The sequence below is a fragment of the Neoarius graeffei genome, chromosome 20 (genome assembly GCF_027579695.1).
Source record: "Neoarius graeffei isolate fNeoGra1 chromosome 20, fNeoGra1.pri, whole genome shotgun sequence".
Classification (NCBI taxonomy): domain Eukaryota; kingdom Metazoa; phylum Chordata; class Actinopteri; order Siluriformes; family Ariidae; genus Neoarius; species Neoarius graeffei.
The window spans coordinates 6918306-6935704 of NC_083588.1; the positions used below are offsets into that span (position 1 = coordinate 6918306).

Below are 17399 nucleotides of genomic sequence, written 5' to 3' on the forward strand. Positions count from 1 at the left end.
ATGGAAGATTTTTATTTTGCATTTTTATTTTGCATTTTTCTTCTGTGGAACTGACCTTTACATTTGCTCCATGTTTGTTTGAAGGTCTTGGAATTGTGTGTGGCCTGACAGGTGAACTCTGTCCCTTCGTTCCATTGCCCTGTATTAATGCTGAGTTCACGGAGTGCAGCGAACATCTTTTCTCCTTTGCTGGAAGCTTCGAATACTTTCAGGGTCGATTTCCCTCGGAGTAGCTCCTCACCCTTGTACCACTCGACTTTCACTTCTTTTGGATGAAAACCATCCAACCAACAAAGCAGATGAACGATGTTGTCTGCTGTCGTGATGCTGATGGTGATGTTGGGCTCAGTCACAGGCTGAGCTATAAACAGCGAGATACAAGCAATTCACGTGCATGACATTTATATTATTGATATATTTAGTGATGAGTCAAACTTCCTCAAAGTTTCTTCATCTTTTGTTGTGTATTAAAACACTGGCACAACAATTTTTTTCAGGAACTCAAACTGTAATTAGATTAGATTAGATTAGATTAGATTAGATAGAACTTTATTGATCCCTTTGGTATGGTTTCCTCAGGGAAATTAAGATTCCAGCAGCATCATTACAGGATAAACAGAGAATAGAAAATGGAAAAAAAAACCCTTCTAGATCTCATCTCATCATCTCTAGCCGCTTTATCCTGTTCTACAGGGTCGCAGGCAAGCTGGAGCCTATCCCAGCTGACTAAAGGCGAAAGGCGGGGTACACCCTGGACAAGTCGCCAGGTCATCACAGGGCTGACACATAGACACAGACAACCATTCACACTCACATTCACACCTACGGTCAATTTAGAGTCACCAGTTAACCTAACCTGCATGTCTTTGGACTGTGGGAGAAACCGGAGCACCTGGAGGAAACCCACGTGGACACGGGGAGAACATGCAAACTCCGCACAGAAAGGCCCTCGCTGGCCACGGGGCTTGAACCCGGACCTTCTTGCTGTGAGGTGACAGCGCTAACCACTACACCACTGTGCCACCCAGCAGGAGAGATATTGCACTTTATATTGCACATTATATTGCACATTGTCCAGTATTGCTTATTGTTAGGCTAGGCTACTGCTCCTTCCCGTCATCTGTCCTCCTGTTACCCTTCCTCCCCCCCCAGAGAGGAGTTGTACAGCCTGATGGCATGAGGGACAAAAGAGTTTTTAAGTCTGTTTGTCCTGTACTTGGGAAGGAGCATTCTGTCACTGAACAGGCTCCTCTGGTTGCTGATGATGGTGTGCAGAGGGTGACTGGCATCATCCATGATGTTCAATAGTTTGTCCATAGTCCTCTTCTCTGCCACCATCACCAGAGAGTCCAGCTTCATGCCGACCACAGAGCTGGCCCGCATGATCAGTTTGTCCAGCCTGGATGTGTCCTTCTTGGATGTGCTGTCCCCCCAGCACACCACTGTGTAAAACAGGACACTGGTGACCACAAACTGATAGAACATCCACAGGAGTTTCCTGCAGATGTTAAAGGACCGCAGCCTCCTAAGGAAGTATAGCCTGCTCTGTCCTTTCCTGTATAAGTGATTGGTGTTGCAAGTCCAGTCCAGCTTGCTGTCCAGCCACAGCCCGAGGTACTTGTAGGAATCCACAGCCTCCACCTTGACTCCCTCGATCAGAACTGGTCGTGACCTTGGTCTGGACCTCCCAAAGTCAATGACCAGCTCCTTGGTCTTCGAGGTGTTGAGCTGCAGAATGTTCCTGTTGTACTACACAGCAAAGTCCCTCACCAGGTTCCTATACTCCTCCTTCCTGTCATCACTGATGCACCCAACGATGGCTGTATCATCGGCGAACTTCTGAATGTGACACAGCTCCGAGTTGTAGCAGAAGTCCGAGGTGTACAGGGTGAAGAGAAGAGGGGCCAGCACCGTGCCCTAGGGTGCTCCGGTGCTGCTAATCACAGTGTCAGACGTGATGTCCTTCAGCCTGATGTACTGCGGCCTGTCAGTGAGGTAGCTGGAGATCCAGGTGACCAGGCAGGGGTCCACTCGCATCCTGTTTAGTTTGTCATGAAGCAAAAGAGGCTGAATGGTGTTGAAGGCACTTGAGAAGTCCAAGAAGAGGATCCTCACTGTGCCATTTCCCTTATCCAGATGCGAGAGGGCTTGGTGTAGCAGGTAGAGGATGGTGTCTTCCACGCCAACACCTGCCCGGTACGCAAACTACAAACAGTCCTGGGCATGTTGTTCCTGGGGTCTGAGGAGGCTGAGGAAGAGCTGCTCCCATGTCTTCATCAGATGTGAGGTGAGTACCACAGGTCGGAAGTCGTTCAGCTCGCTGGGCCGACTCTTTTTGGGAACTGGAACGATGCATGATGTCTTCCAGAGGGTGGGCACTCTCCCCAGCTGCAGGCTGAGGTTGAAGATGTATTGAAGTAGTTTACCCAGTTCAGCAGCGCAGGTCTTCAGTAGTCGGGGACACACCTTATCTGGGCCTGCTGCTTTCCTGGGGTGAAGCTTCCTTAGTTGACCTCTGACCTGGTCTGCAGTAATGCATGGAGGAGTCTGTGTTGGGGTGGGGGAGGAGGGGGAGGAGGGGGCTGCTGCGATGACTGGGGGGAGGTGTGTTGAGGGAAGAAGGAGAGATGGCTGCAGTGGAGGGAGGGCGCGGGGACTTGGGCTGGTTGAACCGGTTGAAGAAGTTATTCAACTCATTCACCCTCTCCACTGTCCCCTCAACGACTCTGGTCTTTGTATTGTGGCCTGTGATGGTTTTCACACCTTCCCAAACCTCCCTCATGCTGTTCTCCTTCAGCTTCTGCTCCACCTTTCTCCTGTAGCTGTCCTTAGCTTCCCTCACCCAGCGTTTCACCTCCTGCTGTGCTGCTTTCATCGCCTCCCTGTCCCTGCTCCTGAAGGCGGCCTTCTTCCTGTTGAGGACAGCTTTGACTTCCTGTGTTACCCATGGCTTGTTATTAGGGTAACACGGTACAGTCTTAGTGGGGGAAACCACGTCTGCACAGAAGTTGAGATAATCTGTCAGACAGCGTGTCAGCCCCTCTATGTCCTCACAGTGTGGGCGAAGCAGCACATCCCAGTCCATGATGTCATAGCAGTCTCTGAGGGCATCTTCCATTTCAGGGGACCACCTCCTGATGGAGCTAGTTGTTGCAGACTGCCTTTGAACCAGGGGGGTGTACTTTGGCTGTAGATGAACCAGGTTGTGGTCAGACTTCCCTAGTGGGGGGAGGGGTGTGACTCTGTATGCATCCCTCACATTAGCATACAGCAAGTCAATTGTCCTATTGCTCCTTGTTGGACAGTCCACAACCTGGTAAAAAGCAGCCAAAGTAGAGTCCAAAGTAGCGTGATTAAAGTCCCCAGAAATGATCATAAATGCCTCAGGGTGCTGTGTCTGCCGCCTTGCTGTGACAGAGTGAATCCTCTCACATGCAGTGGCTGCATCAGCCCTCGGAGGGATATAAACACCGATGGTGATCATGTGACTGAACTCTCTCGGCAGATAATATGGCTGCAGGCAAACAGCTAGCAGCTCCAAGTCCGGGCAACATAAAACTGTCTTTACGGAGATATGTCCCGGGTTACACCAGCAGTTGTTCACATAAATGATGAGTCCCCCACCTTTCCCTTTCCCGCATGCTTTCGTGTCTCTGTCGGCTCTCACAGCAGTGATTCCCCGCAGGTCCACGTTAGCATCCCATACAAGGTGTGTTAGCCATGTCTCCGTAAAGATAAATAAGCTGCTCTCCCGATAAATATGCTGGTTGTTCAGTGCGGATAGCTCGTTGACCTTATTCGGCAGCGAGTTCACATTCCCCATGATAACGGAGGGAATGGATGGTTTGTAGCACCACCGATTGTCTGCTAGCCTAACCTTTTGCTTAGCTCCAGCTTTGCAGCCCCGGGGTTTCCTCCTGAGCTCCGCTGGGATGGGGTGTCGTATTCCGGCTCGTCCCATTTTTTTCAGGGCCAGCAGCTCCTCTCTCGAATAAGCGAGAAAACTGGCTCCTGGTCGCATGTTAAAGTTAAAAATATCCATGTGATATAAGTAAAACACACTATGTCTTCGTAAGAAGAGCAGAAGAGTAAAAAAGGTGGAAAAAAATATTGGATAATAAACATAATGATGATGTCATAAGAAATATGACTGCATCCCATACACCACAAGGAACTCTGTTTGAAACACACCTGGCACAAATCAGAGAAGATGGCATTTCTGTTTGTTCTGTGGATAAATAATTGAAAGCTATATTATATATTTTTCAGCACTTTTTAAAACTCCTGGCCCATCAGATCATGAGTTTGGTGAGAGACGAGTGAGAAAAACATACTGAGCACAACGTGCCAGAGCCTCATTAGCGAATGAATATCAGCAGATTTACTGTCCGTTTCTGTTCAATCAAAAATATTTAATTTTCACTTCAATAATCTGACATTGCAAAATAACAAAATCAAAACTTGGTAATTTTTTTGTTCTTGGAAATTCGCAACATTTTTTCTTTTAATTTTCTGCCCCCAAAGTTACAGCAAAGCCAAAGAACCTCATCACCAGAGTTAAAAGTTTGACCAGTGTTTATTTCATCTGCATGACTGATCATAATAAATCTCATCGACAGAGCAAGCGAGACTGGAAGCGAGGACTAGTTCATAAACAAGTTTTTTTTTTTTTCCTTTTTCTTTTGACTCATTATATATCTGTGTTTATTTGGTTGTGTGTGGGAGTTTTCAAAAACAGAACTCAATGGAACAACTAATGAAAAATAACTCTGTGTTTAGAATAAAGTGTCGGATTTATCACAGTAATCACTCTGTGTGTGTTTGATCTCGCTCTCCTTTTAGTTTTTTGCATGATTAATTTAAAGAACAACATCAGTATAATTCTTTGTGTGTGTGTTTGACAGTGTGTGGTGTTTTGTGGTGTGGTTAGAGGAAGGAGAGCAGGACAGACTTCAGCAAGCACAGCACCCAGTGGATGGAAGCAGCAGTGAGGCAACAAGCAGGCCAAAGTTAAACGGCACAATCTTCCGAATGAAGAAGTGAAATCATCTGTATTTCTGAGATGGAGTGAAACACACCTGCACAGGAAGAAGTGCAACGTTTGCATCCATTATTCAACCATTTACATGCCCTGCTTTGCCTCTTATCTAAAGAGTGTTTTTTATTTTATTTGTTTGCTCAGTGACATGAAAAAGCCTTTGTAAAAATGCACAAGAAAGTTTTGCATCATAAAAGAATAAATCAGAGAACAAACACTTGGGCAGCACGGTGGTGTAGTGGTTAGCGCTGTTGCCTCACAGCAAGTAGGTCCGGGTTCGAGCCCCATGGCCGACGAGGGCCTTTCTGTGTGGAGTTTGCATGTTCTCCCCGTGTCCGTGTGGGTTTCCTGCGGGTGCTCCGGTTTCCCCCACAGTCCAAAGACATGCAGGTTAGGTTAACTGGTGACTCTAATGGCCCTTTTCCACTACCCTTTTTCAGCTCACTTCAGCCCGACACGGCTCACGTTTCGACTATCTCAGAGCAGCACAACTCAGCTCGCTTCAGCCCTGCTTAGCACCCAAAACTCGCACCGTTTTGGAGTAGGGCTGAAGCGAGCCAAACCGAGCGGAGTGGGGCTAGGGGCGTGAGCAGACACTCCCCTGTACACTGATTGGTGAGGAGGAGTGTCCTCACATGCCCACACACGCCCCGCGAGCACACTGGGATCTGTAAACACCGTAAACCCGGAAGAAGAAGAATTACGAATTACGAGAATTTCTGAAGCCTTATGCGCCTCGCCTCATCTATACGCTCTTGCCAGTATCTGTTGGCGTTGTGGGTGACAACAAGCCACAGCACCGAGACCAGCAACACTAACGACTCCATGTCCTCCATGTTTATTGTTTACTATCCGGGTGGTGAGACTACCGCTTAAAAGATCACTGATGTCACTGTTTGCGCCGCCTAATGACATCACGTGACGTCCACCCACTTTCGCTAACTCCACCCAATGTGTCCACCCACTTCCAGCCAGCATGGTTCAGCGCAGCTGTAGTCGAAATGCAACTCCAACAGCCCCACTCGGCTCGACTCAGCCCAACTCAGCACGGCACGGCTCAGCCCAACTCAGCCGCGTTTGTAGTGGAAAAGCGGCATAAATTAACAGTAGGTGTGAAAGTGAGTGTGAATGGTTGTCTGTGTCTATGTGTCAGCCCTGTGATGACCTGGCGACTTGTCCAGGGTGTACCCTGCCTCTCGCCCGTAGTCAGCTGGGATAGGCTCCAGCTTGCCTGCGACCCTGTAGAACAGGATAAAGTGGCTAGAGATAATGAGATGAGAACAAAACACTTTTACTCCATTTACAGAACAGAATCTGAAGGAAATACGATTGTCAATGAAACTGTTTAGAAAAATGAAGCCAATTAAAATAAACACTCGACTCATGGAAGGAGTCTCCAGTGTCAGTGCTTTGGAACAGCCAGAGGTAAAGCTGTTGCTTTAAGTTGAAGGATGGATGTTATACTGTGTTTCAAATGTTTTCAGTAAAAAGCTGCAACTTCAGGAGAAAGTGAGAATACGACTGTTTATAGCTGTGGGTGAGAACTAACCTGTTATGCAGCCATTCACACTATTTCATATCACTACAAATGGATAAAAATGTATCACGGTCGTTTTTTTAATGAATAAATTATCATTGTTGGCAAATTGCTGTGATAAAAGAAGAATAAACATGACAATTTGAGACATGCTTTTATGATTTTCCTATCAGAGCATGCCTCCAAGTGTTATATTTTTGGAAAAAGCGGCACCGAAGCCCTCAACATGCTTTGGAAGTCTGATGGCAGGTGTGTGTGATAAATGAATGCAATGTGAAATGTACTAAATCATATTTATGGCTGTTCATATTCATAAAAATAACGAATTTCAGAAACTGAGTCAAACACAGAAATGGTTTTCTTCTCTTTTCACAGAAAACTCAATAAAATGGTTCCTTAAAGGTCAGTGTTTGTGAGCACTTGCCTCTGGTTTTCGAGATGTCGTGTTGCTGTGCGTTCTTGGAACAGAGGTGTTTCACCTCACAGGAAACAGTTGTGTCTTTTTCCCACTCTGCAGCTGGAACATTGAGAATACTTTGGATGCTCTGTGTTCCGTTGCTGTGCTCTTTAGGAGTTTGTGTGATCGCATTCTGAGAGTAATTGTCCTTTCCTACTTTCCAAATAATGGAGAAGTCCTTGAGCCTGCGGCCCAACAGCAGACAGGTGACGGGGACCAAATCCTTGGCTCTCGTATCACTTATGGAGGGACCCAACAGGTAAACCTGTGCCATCAGAGCAGAAGCTGGAGTCACTGGAGATAAAGATATGACATTAGTCCAGAGACGGAAGTCGGCAAGATCTACATTTGGTATCAACATCATGAACTTTTTGGACACGTGGTCCTTTATTCGAATACCTGCACAGACACTGGTGGTCTTCTGAACAGGTTTGTGATCCTGATCGCTGACCTCACACGTAAATTCCCCTCCATTATTCCACTCCTGCTGTGGAAGCGATATCTCGCTGGACACTTTCACACGCCCGTCTGCTTGCACCGTTACTTCACGGAGATCATTCAGCACAGATTTGGGGAGCCACTTGATCTTTGGGTTAAGTCCAGTTCCAGAGCAAAGAAGTTTTTGTGTCTTCGATGCAGATTTATCCACAGTGGAAACAACTGAAAGTTCCACTGAAGGGTCACCTGGAGAGAGGATCAAACATTTGAGCACAAACTGGAAGGATTTCATTTCTGGCTCCACTGATTTGTTCCTGTAAATATTACCGATATTCAAACAGTAAAGACATTGAGGTTGAAATATTTCTCACCAAAAATGTTTCCTGTAGAATTGGACTCCCACTTATTGGTACTGCTTTGCTGAATCTGACAGGTGTAACGTTGGTCTTTGGATTGTGTCGTTTTGGAAACAGTGAAACGTGCAGTCAGAGTGTCCTGGCCTTTGGGCAGGTCCACATACTGAGCATCAGAGAGCTTGGCTTCGTTGGCCTGGAGGGTGATGGCGAGCTCACCAGAGGGCAGATCTCTTGCGGCACACACCAGCACCGCGTTGTCTCCCTTCTCTCCGTCTGTAAGGATCCTCCTGATCACCACTGTCGGAGTTTTCTGCACAGGTTCTGAGGAACATCAGGGAAAGGTTTGTCCTTTCACATTTTCGATGAAATTAAAATATTTTAAGTGACTTTTCCAAAGTGGAACCAGTTGAGGATGATCCCCATGCATGGGCGCCACCAGGGGGGGAAAGGTTAGAACAATTCTAGGGGCCCAGCACTGCCATGGGGCCCTTTAAGGGGCTGATAATATGCTTTTGATGATTTTAATAAGACTTTTGAAATAACAACAATATTCCATCTGGTAAAATGAGCTAATTGAACAAGGTTGTCTATTTCTTGAGTTCTTCAACATATTGTCATTTAACCCTCCCCCTTTTGCGAAATGGTACGGTCCAGTTCTGGTAGAAGCGCGATGCGTTAAATCTGTGTACTGATCAGTGCAACGCTACTTGCTGCTGTGTCGCAGTGCAGCAGCCAGCCAGCCAGCAGTGGAGTGTGTACAGTCTATGATCGCTAAATATGAAGCGTGGCTGTCAAAAACGTAAAGAAAGGCAGATCAAAGCTGAGAGGGACCGGAGAGGCAGGCAACTGGTCACTCAGTTTTTCCCAAAGAAAGGTAGCTATCGCTCACATGTGTGTTCAAAATATTAGCGAATGGTAAATGAACAGTATGAACGTGGTTGGATTAGCCTATCAAGAGAACACTTTTACAGTTTGTACAGTGACTTTTTCCATTTTAATAACTGAGCTGACTTGTGTGATAAACAAGATGAAATATTACGTTATGCTGGTGCTAATAACTAGTGCTAATAACCAGTTTCATAACTAATGGGGTGCCCTAAATATGCACAGATTCAGCCTCAGGGGGACCTCCGCCCTACCAAACCACTGAACCCCCCCTTTGGAGAAGGAGGTAAGCAGCAATACAACCCATAAATGCTTTAGGATTGAAGTTTTTAATGAGCGAGCGCCATATACAGTTTGCTAGATTAAAGTGTTGCTAATGTAACAAACGTTGCGTTGTGTTGTTCACCAGTCTTTTTATTCTGAAGAAATGAGACACAAATACACTGCTGAGGACGGGCTGCAAACGTCCAGTGGCATTGGCGCTTACATTTCCAAAACGAACTGAAAGAGGCCAGCGCCTCGTTCCCATAACTCCCTGCGCTCTTAAAGGGCCAGCGCAGAATTTCCCCACCACGACACACAATGGCAAGTGGAAAAAAATAAACCCGTTACACTAATAACGGACACCAGTCAAGTGTTTGACATGGTTACGTGTGTGGAATGTTCACATGTTCTAAACCATTGGTTTCAACCATTGGTTAATACATAAAATGTAATAAAGTCACAAACTCAAGGTCCATGAGCTATCAAAAGTCAAATAATGACAATAGTGCAATTGTGACAAGGGTGGGCAAAGTTGGGGGGCCCAAAATTTCTGGCGGCGCCCCTGTCCCCATGTATCTAAATTCATGTATCTACTCTTTTAATCACTAATGTACTGTATGTGAGGCAACCTGAACAATCCCGTCACACATCAAGTTGTAAAGTGTGGCCTTTTGTATCTTGCTTCTTGCAATATAAATGAACATATAGATTAGAAATACAAGTTTAAATTATATCCATTATATCCTTACCTGTAGTATCGATCGTCTCCTCTACTTTGTTGAAACATGGATGTTTAGCGATGCATGTGATTTTCTGCACGGTTTTCCAGTCTGCTGTAGAGATGGTCAGATTGCTGACCGTCTTGCCCAGTCTCGTCGCTTCTGTGCTCGTCGTGTCCTTCTTTTCCTTTCCGTCTACAAGCCATGACACTTGGGCGTTGAACATAGTCTCAACAACACAGGAGACTGTTACTTCTGAATATCTCAATATTGACACGAGACGAGGTTTCTCCAGACGTATCAGCGGTTTGGATGTCGGATGAGCTGCAATACAGTATATCAGCGCAAGATTGTTCACTTCAACTTGAACATCATGGAAGATTTTTATTTTGAATTTTCCTTCTGCGGAACTGACCTTTACACTTGCTCCATGTTTGTTTGAAGGTCTTGGAATTGTGTGTGGCCTGACAGGTGAACTCTGTCCCTTCGTTCCATTGCCCTGTATTAATGCTGAGTTCACGGAGTGCAGCGAACATCTTTTCTCCTTTGCTGGAAGCTTCGAATACTTTCAGGGTCGATTTCTCTCGGAGCAGCTCCTCACCCTTGTACCACTCAACATTCACTTTTTTTGGACGAAAACCATCCAACCAACAAAGCAGACGAACGATGTCGTCTGCTGTCGTGATGCTGATGGTGATGTTGGGCTCAGTCACAGGCTGAGCTATAAACAGCGAGATACAAGCAATTCAAGTGCATGACGTTTATATTATTGATATATTTAGTGATGAGTCAAACTTCCTCAAAGTTTCTTCTTCTTTTGTTGTGTGTTAAAACACTGGCACAACAACACTTCATCAGGAACTCAAACTGTGATATTGGACAATAAACTTCATGATCATGATGTCATTAGAAATATGACTGCATCCCATACACCACAAGGAACTCTGTTTGAAAAGCACCTGGCACAAATCAGAGAAGATGGCACTTCTGTTTGTTCTATGGATAAATAATTGAAAGCTATATTATATTTTTCAGCACTTATTAAAACTCCTGGCCCATCAGATCCTGGGTTTGGTGAGAGACGAGCGAGAAAAACATATTGAGCACAACGTGCCAGAGCCTCATGAGCGAATGAATATCAGCAGATTTACTGTCCGTTTCTGTTAAATCAAAAATATTTCATTTTCACTTCAATAATCTGACATTGCAAAAGAACAAAATCAAAACTTGGTATTTTTTTTGTTCTTGGAAATTCGCAACATCCTTTCTTTTAATTTTCTGCCCCCAAAGTTGCAGCAAAGCCAAACAACCTCATCACCAGAGTTAAAAGTTCGACCAGTGTTTATTTCATCTGCATGACTGCTCATAATAAATCTCATCGACAGAGCAAGCGAGACGAGTTTGTGAGATTTGAAGTGAGGATTAGTTCATAAGTGCTTTTTTTCCCTTTTTCTTTTGACTCATTCTGTGTTTATTTGGTTGTGTGTGGGAGTTTTTAAAAACACAACTCAATGGAACAACTAATGACAAATAACGCTGTGTTTAGTATGAAGTGTCGGATTTATCACAGTAATCACTGTGTGTGTTTGATCTCGCTCTCCTCTTAGTTTTTTGCATGATTAATTTAAAGAACAACATCAGTATAATTCTTTGTGTGTGTGTTTGACAGTGTGTGGTGTTTTGTGGTGTGGTTAGAGGAAGGAGAGCAGGACAGGCTTCAGCGAGCACAGCAACCAGTGGATGGAAGTAGCAGTGAGACAACAAGCAGGCCAAAGATAAACGGCACAATCTTCCAAATGAAGAAGTGAAAATCATCTGTATCTCTGAGATGGAATGAAACACACCTGCACAGGAAGAAGTGCAATGTTTGCATCCATTATTAGATCACTGACTTGCCGTGTTTTGCCTCTTATGTAAAGAGTGTTTTTTATTCTCTTCGTTTGCTCAGTGACATGAAAAAGCCTTTATAAAAATGCACAAGACAGTTTCACTTCATAAAAGAATAAATCAGAGAACAAAACACTTTTACTCCATTTACAGAACAGAAACTGAAGGAAATACGATTGCCAATGAAACAGTTTAGAAAAATGAAGCCGATTAAAATAAACACTCGACTTCAAGGCCAACAACGATTCAAATAAAGATGGAAAAAACAATGAGACTTTTAACTGCATATTTTTCAAAGACCTTTATTTGAGATTTGAGTAAAAGCATGAAAAAAGTCCAACATTTAAATGTCCAAAAGGTATTTACAGATATAAAATACGTGGAAAGTAGGCGAGTAGGCAACAGCAGAAAGTATAACTCAGAACAGTATCATGAAGAAACAGAGAGAAAACCAAACTCGTTTCTGCACAGTTTCTGTCTTCATTTCACCTGAAATCACAATTTTAATCTGATTAGATCACAAAAGTACCATTCGTCATGTGGGACAGAAATATATTGTCTTTGTTCATTATGTAATGAAATCAAAGTATCCTGGATATTCATCTCTCTCTCTCTCTCTCTCTCTCTCTCATTAGGGTGAATTCAAATACTAGTGCATCTCAAAAAATTAGAATATTGTGAAAAAGTTCAATATTTTCCATCAGTTATTTAAGAAAGTGAAAATGTTATATATTATAGACTCATTACACATAAACTAAAATGTTTCAAGCATTTTTCTATTTTAATTTTAATCAGTATGTCATCCAGTACAAAAACATTAAAAAAACATCTCAAAATATTAGAATATTTAATTTCAAGTTTGAGTAAAACGGTATGAACACAGTGTATCTCTCTGTCTAGTTCAGTACACACAACCACAATCATGGGGAAGACTGTTGACTTGACTGTTGTCCAGAAGATGATCACTGATGCCCTCCACAAGGAGGGTAAGCCACAAAAGATCATTGCTGAAAAGGGTGGCTGGAAAAGGTGCACAAGCAACAGGGATGGCCGCAGTCTTGAGAGGATTGTCAAGAAAAGTTGATTCAAGAACTTAGGAGAGCTTCACAAGGAGTGGACTGAGGCTGGTGTCAGTGTATCAAGACCCATCACGAACAGACATCTTCAAGAAAGGGGATACAACTTTTGCATTCCTAATATCAAGCTACTCCTGAGCCAGAGGCAATGTCAGAAGTGTCTTATCTGGGCTAAGGAGAGAAAGAAATGGACTGCTGCTCAGTGGTCCAAAGTCCTCTTTTCAGATGAAAGTACATTTTGCATTTAATTTGGAAATCATGGTTCTAGAGTCGGGAGGAAGAATGGAGAGGCACAGAATCCAAGGTGTTTGAAGCCCAGTGTGAAGTTTCCACAGTCTGTGATGATTTGGGGTGCCATGCTATCTGCTGGTGTTGGTCAACTGTATTTTATCAAGTCCAAAGTCAACACAGCCATCTACCAGGAGATTTTAGAGCACGTCATGCTTCCATCTGCCAATGAGCTTTTTGGAGATGCTGATTTCCTTTTCCAGCAGGACTTAGCACCTACCCACAGTGCCAAAACTACTACCAAATGGCTTGCTGACCATGATATTACTGTGTTTGATTGGCCAGCCAACTTGCCTGACCTGAACCCCATAGAGAATCTATGGGGTATTGTCAAGAGGAAGATGAGAAACACCCGACCCAAAAATACAGATACGCTGAAGGCCACTATCAAAGCAACCTGGGCTTCAATAACACCTCAGCAGTGCCACAGACTGATCACCTCCATGCCACACCGCATTGATACAGTAATTCATGGTAAAGGAGCCTCAACCAAGTATCGAGTGTATAAATGAATATACTTTTCAGAAGGTGGACATTTCTGTATTGTAAATGCTTTTTTGATCGATCTTAGGGAATATTCTAATAATTTGAGATACTGGATTTCTGATTTTCATGAGCTATAAGCCATAATCATCAAAATTAAAACAAAAAAGGCTTTAAATATTTCACTTTACATGAAATGAATATAGAATATATGAAAGTTTACCTTTTTGAATTAAATTATGAAAAAAATGAACTTTTTCATGGTATTCTAATTTTTTGAGATTCACTAGTATATTGGGACAGTTTCCTCACCATTAATTGAAACAAAATCCCCAACACACGACACATTTCTGATATTTTCATAATGAGATGAGATGAGTTAACGTGTGTTTATAATATTCTAAAGAAGCTTCAGACATTTTTCCTTCATTCCCATTTTCATTCAGCACTTATTTTTATCCCCAGCAGACTGACTAAAAACATCAAGCCAACCATCCCATATTACAGGGACATGAACACAGCACAGTCTGGAAAATTATATAAATACAGGATATGAAGTAAAAAGATATGCAGACTGCTTTTATTGATTTATTTGTTTGTCCCAGTCAATCTGAATTCACCCTGTTTGTTTCTTGGATCAGGTCTCACCTTGATAACAGTCACTCCGATGCTGTAGAAGAGGGTGATGAGGAAGAGGAACACAAACGTCAAGGCAGTGTTTACCATGCTGTCATCCTCCATATCTGTCTCATGGTAGAACATCTCGGTCAACCTCAGGCCATCTATTACTGTACACATACACACACATTTGTACATGATGAGAATAAGAACAGAAAGTACATACGTATCAGTTTACAGATGATGTACACCACAACTTACACACTCTATACAGTGTAAAGGATTAAAAGTGGACTCGACATACTGAATATGAAGCATGGAATTTTCCAGTGCTAGTCTCATGCAACATGTTTTCCAACATTACATCAGCTTCGGCTCTCGTTAAATGGAAACGTTAACATTTAAAATGGCCAAAGTGGGTATATTTAATGTAATATCCTGACACTTATTTCATTTCATCCCACAGTGCTGTTGAATTCTCAACTCTGTTTGGTCAGATGATGTCGATTTGTTTCTATAACATCAGTTCTGGCTACAAGGTGCTTGTTCTAATATGTTGTTTTTCTGTAGTAACATGCACATGAATGGATTTTTAAAAAAGGGTTTGGACATGTCGATATGGTCATGTTTTCTGTCAGGAGACACTGATTGAATATTTATGGAAGGAGTCTTTAGCGTTCGTTTTTGTACATTCAGAAGTCAAGCTGTAATGTTCAGTTTTCTGACATGGGAATGTCTTTCGAATGGACGGCTTTGCACTTTTCAGTTTCTTGCTTTTGTGACAAGTCGCACTTTGAAGTCAGTTTTGTTCATCCCAAAACAACAGTTTTGTTGTTTTGGGATGTGCTTTGCACATGATAACAAATACTCCCCACTGTCCACTTTATTAGGAACACCTGTACATTCCTGTAGTTATCTCAATCAGCCAATCATGTGGCAGCAGTGCAATGTATAAAATCCTGCAGATACAGGTCAAGAGCTTCAGTTAATGTTTGCATCAAACATCAGAAAGGGGGAAAAGTGTGACGTCTGAGACTTTAATCGTGGCTTGGATGTTGGTACCAGAAGTTTGAGTTTTTCATAAACTGCTGATCTCCTGGGATTTTCACAGAAACAGCCTGTAGAGTTTACACAGAATGGTGAAAAAAACTAAAAACACTGAACGAGCGACAGATCTGTGGGTGGAAACGCCTCGCTGATGAGAGAGATCAGAGGAAAATGGACAGATTGGTTCAAGCTGCCAGGAAGAACATAGTAACTCAAATAGTCACTCTACAACCGTGGTGAGCAGAAAAGCATCTCAGAACACACAACCCATCAAACCTTGAGGTGAATGAGCGACAAGAGCAGAAGGCCACATCAGCTTCCACTCCTGTCAACCAAGGAAAGGAATCTGAGGCCATCATGGACACAGACTAACCCTCTGTATGCATTGTGCTGCCTGCCACATGATTGGCTGATTAGATAACTGCATGAACGTGCAGGTGTACAGCTGTTCCTAATAAAGTGGACAGTGAAAGTATAACAGCAAATAACTGCATTTTATTTCTTGACTAGGTTACCGAGATGTGTTTAAAAAAAAATCTTTCAATGGATTTCACATCTTTTGTAATTTATCTCATGATTGGGGAGAAAACTCGTGTTTCAGTGGTTCCTGATCAAAGTGGTGTCACTGTTCAAAATCAGCAAAAGGTTCTCGAGCCAAAGTGCCTTCACAGGTTCTTGTTTGTGTTTCTCTCAAATTAAGATTGCGTATCTTGATTCGTCGATGTTTGAATGCATGGTATTATGAAAGCTACGCATGAAGGTTTGTTAATTGAAACCGGTGACCACCAACCTGTCAAGGAAAAGGGGAGAAAAAATTCTCCACATTATATGAAAGTCTGAATGTCTTGGCTTGTTGCAGATAAAACAGCATTAAACTCAATCGTTGCAGCATTTTGATTTACGGCCTAATCAAGGATATATTTACGAATAGTCATCAACACAGAGCAACAGAAAAGCTTGACAAATATTACAGAAAGACACACACACACACACACACACACACACACACACACACACACACACACACACACACAAATTGTCACAGAAAACTGCAACATTCTCTCTGATATTTAACAGAATGAATAGTTTATGAATGGATTTGTCTTTCTTAAATTTTATGAAACTACTTGAAATGATATTTGATGGACCTTTAAAGTCCATATTAATTATTTGCTTCTTTTTAATTGGAAATTTGAGCATTTTGGAAGATCCTGTCCAGTTTTAGGGAAAATGCAGTCCAACATGTCCCTTAACTAAAGACTGATGTGTTGAGAATATGATGAAGGAGGACTTTAAAACAGCTGTAACTAAAATGTCTTCAAACAAAGCCAGTCAAGGTGCAGCCATGGCATAAATTTACACAATCCACATTTAGGATGTGGTCGGATCATGATGTCTTAAGTTAGTGTAATATAATAACATCATATTTCCGTACTGCACAGGGTACATGCTGAAGGATTTTTTTATTGTCATTGTTTCAGTGTAATATTGCATCAGACATATTCCAAAGACCAAGGACACACAAGCATCAGACAGACTTCAGGACAATGACATTGCATTAATTAAAAAAAAAAAAGGACATGGAAGACGGGGCAAAAATAAACATAAAACAAGCATTAATAGCAGACAACACAGTTTCTAATACGTCTGGCAGGTCGGGGGAACATTCAGGTTGAGATTCACTAAGGTGGGTGGAGTCGCTTTGTTATTGATGGATCTGGATATGAGGCGCACAGAGTCCTCGATGGACTCGTGATAAACCCTGCAGCTGAACACAGCGCCACTCTCCCATTCTGTACTGCTGACAATCAGCTGGCTGTACACTGAAAACAGGTGGTCTCTCTCGAGAACCCGAGTGGTGTTGTGCTTATAGCCTTTCACATCGTCCACTTGATTATCGTCAATAAGCCAAGACACATACACCTCCTTAGGGTAGAAGTCTTTTACATAGCAAGTCAGGGTCACCGATTTGCCTGGTCTCTCTGGTGGAGGGAGCAAGTAAACCTTGGGGCAGTGTTTTTCGCCTACAAACATGAAATCACAGTTAAGGTCAGTTTCAGTGTTCAGGAACATTGGTCATGCGTGAACTCAAATCAGAATTTGGACACAATTTCAATATTATTAGAGATCACCTCTAAGAATGCGTTTCTGCTTCCTAAAAGAAATTCCTCAGAGATTTATCAGACAAATTAAGAGCAAGAGTATATATAAGTAATAAAAGCATTTCCTACCACTCGTTCTTTGGTAGACGACTGATTTATACTGCTGGATGAACGCTGAATTTTCCACCTCGCAGGTGAAATTGG

The 17399-nt window shown here is 42.9% G+C and overlaps 1 protein-coding gene and 1 long non-coding RNA gene across 2 annotated transcripts in view; both read right to left on the reverse strand.

The window, feature by feature from the left end:
• LOC132868323 (titin-like) overlaps positions 1-17399 on the reverse strand; it is a 139323-nt gene that overhangs the window by 5326 nt on the left and 116598 nt on the right. Inside the window, exons 4-9 of the mRNA XM_060901188.1 lie at positions 10110-10415; positions 9725-10018; positions 7842-8147; positions 7432-7716; positions 7000-7326; positions 56-361 (exon numbers count right to left, since the gene is read on the reverse strand). Of these exons, the coding sequence (XP_060757171.1) occupies positions 56-361; positions 7000-7326; positions 7432-7716; positions 7842-8147; positions 9725-10018; positions 10110-10415 (1824 nt within the window). The remainder of the gene's footprint in view (positions 1-55; positions 362-6999; positions 7327-7431; positions 7717-7841; positions 8148-9724; positions 10019-10109; positions 10416-17399) is intronic.
• LOC132868324 (uncharacterized) lies at positions 11868-16089 on the reverse strand. Its single transcript, XR_009650824.1, has 2 exons — positions 14077-16089; positions 11868-12070 (listed from the first exon to the last, which is right to left on the reverse strand). It is a non-coding gene; the product is annotated as an uncharacterized LOC132868324 (long non-coding RNA).